This window comes from Octodon degus, unplaced genomic scaffold, assembly GCF_000260255.1.
Source record: "Octodon degus isolate 3935 unplaced genomic scaffold, OctDeg1.0 scaffold00124, whole genome shotgun sequence".
Lineage (NCBI taxonomy): Eukaryota > Metazoa > Chordata > Mammalia > Rodentia > Octodontidae > Octodon > Octodon degus.
The window spans coordinates 7,587,828-7,597,817 of NW_004524700.1; the positions used below are offsets into that span (position 1 = coordinate 7,587,828).

The window sequence follows — 9,990 nt, forward strand, 5'->3', positions numbered from 1 at the left end:
CTGTCTGCTTCTTGTACTATGGATAACCACTAAGAAGATAACAATGTACAGTGTATTGACTATCAAAACTGTTCTATTAATCAGCTGTGAAACTGTTTCATTCATATTTATTTCTGAATAAAAAATGTTAAAAATAAAAAGAAGTCAGAAGACAAATGAGAACAATATGTGCTAAAAATGTTATTTAGCAGCCAAAGAAAAAAATCAAAACTATAATGAGATATAATCTTACCTAATTAACATGATTATTATAAAATAGAATGTTGGTGAGATTGTGGAGAAAAGAAACCCTTGTGTAGTACTAGCATGAATGTAAATTACTATAGCCACTATGGAGAATGGTGTGAAGATTCTTCAAAAACTAGAACTGCCATATTATCCATCTATCCCATCCCAATGTGTATGTCAAATTAGCATAACAAAGAAATATCTGAATGACCATATTTATTGTGGTGTAATTGACAGTAGCCAAGATATGGAATAAGCCTAAATTTCTATTGCAGATGATTGATAAAATGTGATATATATTCATAGTGGTGTATCATTTAGCCATAAAGAATAATTAAATTATGTCAGCAAAATTGATGTAAGTGGAAGAAAACCATCAAATGTTGGCATATATACTTCAAGTTATTAAGTATCCCTAATTTAAGTGGCATGCCCCTCTCAAGCTTCCTACCTGGCAGTCTGGTCTAAATAGTTACTCCTTCCCTGTAAGAACTGAAAAATATGGTTTCTGTTTTGAAATCTTTGTCTTGTGTTTAAATGCCTACCATTTGATCTTGAAGGAATTATTTCTATGATAAAAAAGTTTTTGCTTTTTCTCCAGTTGATGAAGAGCTATTTGACAGGCAGGAGGTATTATTGAACTATAATAAGATACAATGGAAATTTTCCACCATTACTTCCATGAACATGTGTTTTATGTCATTTGTGCTATCTCCTGTTTTTTTGATTGACTCTGATCAATCTTATGTTATTCTTCTTTGTATCACCTAACATCTGTTGGATTTTTTTGTGGTTCCTTGCATTGAAGGAACTTGCCCTATTATTCAAGAAAAGTTGCCCTATTATTCAAGAAAATATTACTTCTTGGCTTTGTGGCTTTATGCAGGTTTTCAGAACTCTCTGAAATTCAATTTTCTTTCAAAAAGATGAGAACTGCTGATGTATATTCTCTCCATATTAATGACTGGTTGTAAATTAAATCATTTATGGAGCTATTTTATAATGCTAAATATATAGAGATACTGCTTTTTTTTTCCAGTTAGCTAAAAACCTAGGAATTGTTTTTTCACTTTACTTTTTTTGTGTTAATTTTGTTATTGTTGTTTTGTGTTTTTGAAACAGGGTCTCACTATGCAGTTCAGGCTGGCTCTGAGCTTGTAGCCCAAGTTGGTCTCTAACTTGCAGTGATCCTCCTGCCTCAGCCTCCACAGTGCTGGGTTTATAGGTTTACACTACCATGACCAAATTATAATCAAGCGTTAATTTCTTAATGAACTATAAAAATTATTTTTTATTTTGGTGACAGAGAATTTACATTGAGGTAAGACTTAAGCAATTTGCAAAAGTTTATGTGATGAATCTCATAGAATTAGTATAGAAATTTCATCTTAATATGACATCCTTTTGCTTAATAACAGAAAAACACCTTACATATTATTTTATTTAACTCACATGACATAATTTGTGTTATTTAGCTCTGTTGTAATGAATTTTATAGGTGAAGAGACTGGATTAAGTGATTTGCCCATTTTGACCACACTAAAAAATGGCGGAACCTGAGTTTTATACCAGACATTTTAATGAGACAACTGTTGTAAAGGTTGTTTTCTTTAGGACTTGAAATACTCCAAGCTGTCCTTGACTTAAGGATTTATATTGAGAAGTCTGATATGATTCTGATGTAGGTTTTTTTTTTAGAGATAATTTGTTTCTATTCTCTTAACAGGGTTTAGTATTCTGCTCTTGTGTTGAATTTCTGGAATCTTGACTATTAGATGCCTTGGTATAGATTTTTTTATTACGGCTAGAGTTCTGTATGCCTTAATTATGTGTATGTCAAATTCTTTTTCCATGTTTAGTAAATTTTCTACCATTACTTCTATGAACATGCCTTTTATGTCATTTGTGCTACCTCCTGCTTTCTCGATTGACTCTCATCAATCTTATGTTATTCTTTGCATCATCTAACATCTGTTGGATTTTTTTGTGGTTTCTTGCTATTTTTAAGAAATGTTTCTTTTCATGATTACTTGCCACAATCCTGTCTTCTAGAGCTGATATTCTGTCCTTACATTCTATGTATACTTTTGGTAGAAGTTTTAATCTCCTGGATATCTGAATCTGTTTCATGGATTTCATTTCTTTCCTATGTTGAGTGTTTATGGTTTCCATAATTTTTCTCAGCTCCTCTATTTTTTAATCTACATCCTCTAGATTCTGTATACCATGTCCTTTATTATGATCATGATCTCTGTAATTATCTGAGAAATTATATTTAATTCAATTTTTTTCTAAAGGCTCATTTATCTGCTTTGTTACTTCCGCTGTTACACCTCACGGAATACAGTGAATGGCTTCTGAATTGTTCTACCTCACTGGCAGCTGGATTGCCTTGGGCAAGCTGGAAGTCAGGGATTGCATCTTACTTTGTATTTTCTTAGTTTCTTTCTTTGCTTTTTTTTTTTTAGTTTAATTTTGTGTTTATGTTTGTAAGTTGCTTATGGTGTAATTTTATTGCTGGTATTAATAACTTCTAGAAAATGACTACTACTTGAAGATGTTTTCCAGGTGTAGCTGGCTTTTGGGTTTTGAGTCTTCTTCAAAATCCTACCTCCTCAGTTAATTATGAATGAGAAGTTGCTGCCTATTTGGCCTAATGCCTGGTTCTTTGGCCCTGGCCTGTAGTATTGTTTATAGCATTCAGGTAATCTCAGTCTTGGCATACAAGGAAAAACATTTGTTGCCGTGCATCAAATCACACTCTAAAAACTGACACACTGGGCCAGCAAGATAGCTTAGTGGACTAAGCCCCTGCTTAAGCAAATGCAGGGACTGAATTCAATTCCCGGCACCACATGCTGTACCAGCCCTGCCCCTGGGTGCACTGAGCCGGGCATTGAGTCTGGGTGTAGTGGCACATGCATGTAATCCCAGCTCTGGGGAAACTGAAAACAGGAGGATCGCTATGAGTCTGAGCTGTATAGTGAGACCCTGTGCCAAATACATTTAAAAAATAAAATAAAAACTGACAACTGGTAACTATTAATTTGCTACCTGTAATAGTATGAACAAGATTTATAGTCAAATAATAAAAATCTAAAACTAAAAAATTATATGTATTAAAAGTCCTCTCAGTATGCAGTTTTACCCTCAGAAGAGAAGATTTAAAACAAGTTTGGAAAAAAAAATTAGAGAAAAAGATTAGAAGCAAGGCTGCAGGACACACTAAGATTGCCCATGCCCTGGGAAACTAGTGAAGAAGTTATGAGGGAAATGAAGGATAAAACAACAGACCTAAAAAACAAAAAGATATTAGAAGCATTGTTCACATTCATATTTTTAAAAAGAACAAACAAGAAAAAAGATAAAGACAGAAAAAAAAAGTCTACTTCAGGGTGTGTGTCCACTGTCACTAGTACACATAGGAGATGGACAGAATGCAGATCTGTGTTGACTGAGCCCAGCAAGTAGAACTGGGTGGAGTGGTGGAGAATCCTAGTGAGTCTCCACTTTTCATTCCATTGCATGCTTTAGCTTCTTGGAGTTGGAGTTGTTCATCCTGCAATACCCTGGGTGCCTCCTGCCAACTTGAATTTGGCTCCCAGATTTTCAGGGTCTCCTGTGGCTGATCTTTACCCTGATACTGGGAGCTACTAGGTGGAGGCAACCTGCAGCTGCTCCAATTTCTGACTTTGGTTGGCTTCTTTACAATATGGTGATCAGCCAGTTACCCATTTGTGAGGGACCTTGGAAATGGAATAACTTAACAGCCACTGCAGTTGACAGCATCCAGTGTTCCATCCCATGGGTGTGTTTCTCCGTGGAGGCATCTGGGGTCAGTAGTAATTATTGTGCTTCTTCAGGTTTAAGCTGACCCTCCCATGCCATGAGCTAGGGCTCAAGGAGAACGCATCATTTGCCACCTCTTGTCTTCTCCATTGAGGTCCCTCTTTTTGCTCTCATGGATTCTAATTCTCATTTCAGTTCATTTCTGGATTCCAGGTTGTTTCCTCCTGTTCCTCATGTGGTTTTATTCTGAACTCCAAATCTTAGGCTATTTGCATACTGCTCACCACTCTACTATCTTCCTGGAACCAATGTGCTGCATTAAGTTGCTTTATTATTATTATTATCATTATTATTATTATTTTTTATTTTTTTATTTTTGGCAGAACCAAGAACTCAGGCACTTGAGCTTGCCAGGCAAGCGCTATTCTATTGAGCCATCTCCCTGGCCCCAAGTTGCTTTATTATATAGTTTTCTATTTGATGAAAATTTAAGATGCATTAAGTCTGAAAATTAAGATGCATTAAGTCTGATTTGAAAGTTCTCAATTCAATATTTTTTATTAGGAATACAGTAGAAGCTTTTTATTCATATGGCCTGAAATTGACATGTAAGAAGAGAACATATATGAAGGGAGGTTGAAACAGAAGACAGACCTTTCAGTTCAGATAGATTATATGATTTTTTTCTAGAATACATAGGAGTCTTTTCTTACTCAAAAATATGAGCGCTAATTTTTCCCCCCCCGTGGTAGTGGGGATTGAACTTAGGACATTGCACTTGCCGGGCAGGCGCTTATTCTACTGCGTTATCTCCCCAGCCCTGTGTGCAATGGTTATTAGGCTCTCCATTGCTAAATAAAACATGCCTATGTTATACAGAGTTATTAACTTAGTTGTGTCCATTCTAAACAGTTGTCTTTTTCAAAAACAAAACATGACATAACTCTTGGTACTCTCATTCTGTGTCTCTTCCAGGCATTCTTCAGTGGCAAACTGAAGGCCAGAGGGAACATCATGCTGAGTCAGAAGCTTCAGATGATTCTTAAAGACTATGCCAAGCTCTGAAGGGTTCATTACACTGCTAATGAAAATAGAATACTCTACCCAAATATGCTTGAGTCTGCAAAATGATCAAAACTGAAATATAGGAGAAATTGCTTACATTTTCAAATAACTTCAGATTTTCATTTTCTACTATTTTTCATAATTATTTTTACAAAAACCTATAAGCTAATATGTAATTATCCTTCTGTTCTTAAATACATAGCTTCATAAAAAGTTTTTGTCCAAATCCAATTTTCAATGGGATTCATGATAACACCAATAAGTTGAAGGAAAATTAATGAATAAAAGCCACTTTGGTACCTTTTACTTTTCTTTGTTCTCTAATTTATTGATATGCCTATTTTAACATGAATTTTCTACATGTATTCTTTTTCCACACTTTGTTATAATGGGGTTCTGCTTTAAGGCAATAGATAATGTTTTATGCTTCCAAATATTTTTCCCCCTCCTTTTTATTGGAAATTCTATACTTTTACATAACATTTGTAAATGTATAGGCTAGTAACCATAACTATCTCAGTTCTGTCTAACATTTATGTCAGTTCAAGTGTGCCCAGGAAATTGTATTGTGATGTGTTGTCTGGAGAAGTAAGCAGCAATAAATGGGATGCTCTGAGGTCAGGATTTATGAGCAGGAAGATTCATAGGTGGGAATTTGATGTGGAAGCACTGGGAATAGTTTTAGGACCCATTCCTGTCAGAGGAGGCAAGGAACCTGGCTTGGTGAAGGATGACAAGAATATAGACTGAAGAGCTAGAGCTTAGGGACCAGGGAGGTTCTCAGAAATTTAGGTTTGTGATACATAGATCAGGGCTAGGATACAGTAGATATTCTTAATGTATTACTGATTTAATGAACAAGACAAGGCTGAGAAGAACAGTTATGTATTTGATATTTTGCCTTGTTCTTATGAACTCTCTAAAACATTGTAAAATTGACCTTCATTTGGAATGACCCACTGTTCTACTAGTGGAAGTTTAAAAATGTATAGCATTTTTAAGTATTGAACTTTTATTGTACTAAAAACTGTTGAGCTTGGAAAAGCTCTGTGTCAATAGAAACAACATGTCAAAATAAATCAAATGCCATCATACATTAATGACAAAGTGTTGGTTATGTGCCATAGATATAAGTTGTGTTACTATGTTTTGATAACCTTACTTATCTCTATCATCTTAAAGATCAGAGAGATCTCTATTTTCCACATTCAGCAGATTATTAAATGTTACTTAACCCTTCTGATAATGTTGAATGCACTTTCCTCAGCTTGTTACTTCTCTTCCAGTGAGAAATACATTAACTTCTTCATGAACCTATTTCCTATTTGTCTCCTTTATGACTTCCTTTGCCCCCAGCAGAGTTCATTACGAATTCATTGCCCAAGATTTTTACTGGGAGCTTGTTCCCTGGCTTCCTTGCCCTGAGCACACAGCAAAATTCTAACCGATGAGAAGGAAAGCTGTGGGGAGCGATGGAACACTCCTCTTATACCTACCTACCAACTGGACAGGACTGTGTGTCATGGCAATTATATTGCCTGATATAGATGTCATCTCTGGTAATGATCCTGTCCCCCTTCCCAGTTTAGATTATGCTGTGGGCTGCACAAAGAGGGCAGTCCAGTTCATCCCTTTATTAGTGGGGCTGGGAGTCACAGCTGCCATGAGGACAGGCACAGTAGGGTTGGGGGTAGCAGTACATTCTTATACCAGATTATCTAATCAGCTGATTGATGATGTTCAAGCACTATCTGGTACTATCCAAGATATCCAAGACCAGATAGATTCTTTAGCAGAAATGGTCTTGCAAAATAGGAGGGGTTTAGACCTTCTGACAGCAGAGTAGGGGGGAATATGTCTTGCTTTACAGGAAAAGTGCTGTTTTTATGCCAATAAATCAGGCATAGTTCGAGACAAAATTCGGGAGCTTCAGGATCAAGTGCTCAAGCGGAAACAACAGCTTGCAGACAACCCCTTCTCCTTGCTATGGGGAGGGATGTTCCCCTACCTTGTATCCCTATTGGGACCCCTCTTTTCACTCTTACTCTTGCTCATGATAGGACCTTGCATTTTTCAAAAGCTTACATCCGTCATTAGCTCACGTTTAGATGCCTTTGCTGCAAAGCCCATTCAGATACATTATCATCAGCTGGAGATGGCAGATCAACAAGATTATCGTGAGAGGGTTCCCCCAAATGGACCCTATAATAATGTGGCCTAATCTGATATAGGTCTCCCTGGTGAGATGGACAAGTAGTCAATGACGGGCAACTAGGACCTACATGCACTACTGCCGACCACCTAAGACAGGAACAGGGCCTACTGCTACCCTGCAATCCCAAGACGGGTAAGGTCTGGTTGATCTCATATGAAGGAGTCCTGACCCAAGCCAGGCGTTGTCCCCGCAGGGCACTGTCAATTTCCCGCTTGATGTAATTAATAAAAAGGGACATGGGGAGCGATGGAACGCTCCTCTTACACTTTCCCTTATTTGGGCAAGAAATGCTGCAGCATCAATCCCTGCTTGCCTTGGCATCTTCCTGTGGTCCTGTACCTCTGCTACCAATCCACAACTAGTCCCACTCAACTGCTTCCACTACACGGCTATTTACTTCCTCAATAAATGAGACTTGATCAGAAAGCCTGTCTTGTCTCTGTCTCTTGTGTCTCTTGCCCTGTCTTGTTCATCCCCATTCCTCCTCCAGGTAATCACCCCACATCCTGACTCGCAGGACGAGTCAAAAAGCAGGTGTGAACCATTTTGTATCAGCAAACAGTAGGGTACAGAGAGCCACTCAGTAATGGAATATTGGGAGCTTTCCTGAAAAAAGTTCAAGATGCTAGCCAAGGACCCACCTTGAAAGAACACTTTTCTGCATGTAACATTCTCAAGGCCTGCTGTTTTAACTTTCATTCAGATAGGATCAACCCCATCCAAACTACATGACCAAAGAGCAATTCAGGCAAAATAGAAAAACTATAAGACTTAGCTAAGTCAATTTAGATTTATATTACATGTATATGTAGTGGCTGAAGTTGCTAGACATTGAGGTTAGCAGCTTTAAAAATGGGATAGCTGGGCCAGGAATATAGATAGATCAGTGGCACAATGCCTGGCTGACAATCACAAGGTCCTAAATTCAAATCCTGGTACCCAAAGAAAAGATGAGATAGCTGAGCTGGTAAAATGTTAATGTAGTAACTTACTGAGATTGAAATTATAACTTAAGCCCATAGCTAGTAACTGAAAAATGGATATGAAGAAGCATATAGTGTTGGGAGCATGTTTTTGAAGGTAGTATGAAAAATTTCAGGAAACCATGTCATTGGTGTTTGAAATAAGGTTAAATAGTTCCTTGCACTGTAATCTCATCAGTAAACAAGATGGGTTGAAATGAGGATTGGCAAACATATTCTGTAAGTGGCCAGATAGTAAATATTTTGGGTTCTGTAGCCAAGTTTTGTGTAGTATCTACATGCATATTTTAGTACATATTTATAATGTATGAATTACATATCAATGTATACTTACATAATTTATTAATATGTACAGATATCTAAAATTTTAAAGTTTATAATGTATAGTTTTTTTTCCACTGTAAGCCCTTTTAAAACATTACATGTATTACCTATTCAGAAATTAAAATATTTTAAAATACAGCTGCTGGCCACAGACTGCTTAAATGCCCCTCACTCAGTATATTTATCTTATTACACTTTACAATTAAAGCCATGCATTAAGTATTTCAACATTTTATAAAGCAAACCTTCATTGGTCATGGTGGTACACACCTATAACCAGCCTGGTCTACATGGTTAAGCCCCTGTCTCAAAAAATAAACTTTCATTAAGGAGTCCAGTAGCATTTTTAGGGGGAAAGGTGGTCAGCTTTTAAGAGAGCAATTATAAACATCAATCATAGATATCAAGAAAAATAAAGGTGTTTCTTGACTTTTGGACAAACATAAATGACAAGGTTGTCCTGGATAGTGTTAGGCCCTGCTCAAAGCCAGCTTACAGCATTACCTTGGGGCTTGAGTTCCATTCCTTACACCTGGTTGCTCAGCCAAATGTCAAGACTTGATGCTTACTTTGTAGGCCAGGCTGATCTCAAGCTCAAGATGATCCTCCTATCTCAGCCTCCAGTGTGCTGGGACTATAAGCAGATCTACTTGTATTTGTGCTTTGCTAAGCTTGTTCTAAGTAGATGCTTTAGACCACTGAGCCATCTCACCAGCCCCAAGTGAGAAGATTTTTTTTTTTTTTTTGCAGAACCAGGGATTGAACTCAGGCCATTGCACTTGCCAGGGAAGCGCTTATTCCACTGAGCCATCTCCCTGGCCTTTTCCTTTTCCTTTTGTCCCCTTCTTTTACCTATATTTGTGTTCTAATCTATTTGTCTTATTTCACCTTTTCCTCAATTTATCTCTCTAGATTGAATCATTTTCATGAGTGACTAGTCTTTAATATTTCTAGTTAATTAATAATGATGTGTTTACTCCTTCATTTATTTTCTGTCTCAAAGCTTGTATGACCATGTTTTGTCCTCTATTTTTGCTTCTACTTTATTTCTCTTTACTTACCTATTTTATCCATCATCCTTCTCAAATTTCCCTGCCAAAAGGTAAACAATTTCCAAGGAAAAACATTTTACATTCAAGCTTCCAATTTACAATGGGTTTTGGTATATAATGGTAGATTTTGCTCCTATGGCTTAAGGTACAAAATTAATAGTTACCACAATTCATCCATTTTTAAGCTATGTTTGATGCTACTGCTATTTGTTAATTATACTACTTTACCAAGGATGTCATATACATTCTAATCAGTTGCTCTCCCTTTTGTAACAATAATGAGAAGCTCTGGGGGTAATAATCTTATCACAGCACAGCAACAAAGGACTGCAGA

At 36.8% G+C, this 9,990-nt stretch overlaps 1 protein-coding gene across 1 annotated transcript in view; it reads left to right on the forward strand.

The window, feature by feature from the left end:
• Hsd17b4 (hydroxysteroid 17-beta dehydrogenase 4) overlaps positions 1-5,388 on the forward strand; it is a 110,945-nt gene extending 105,557 nt beyond the window's left edge. The window contains 1 exon segment of the mRNA XM_023700551.1: positions 4,993-5,388. Within this exon segment, the coding sequence (XP_023556319.1) occupies positions 4,993-5,082 (90 nt within the window). The 3' untranslated portion in view covers positions 5,083-5,388.
• Positions 5,389-9,990: the final 4,602 nt, after the last annotated feature.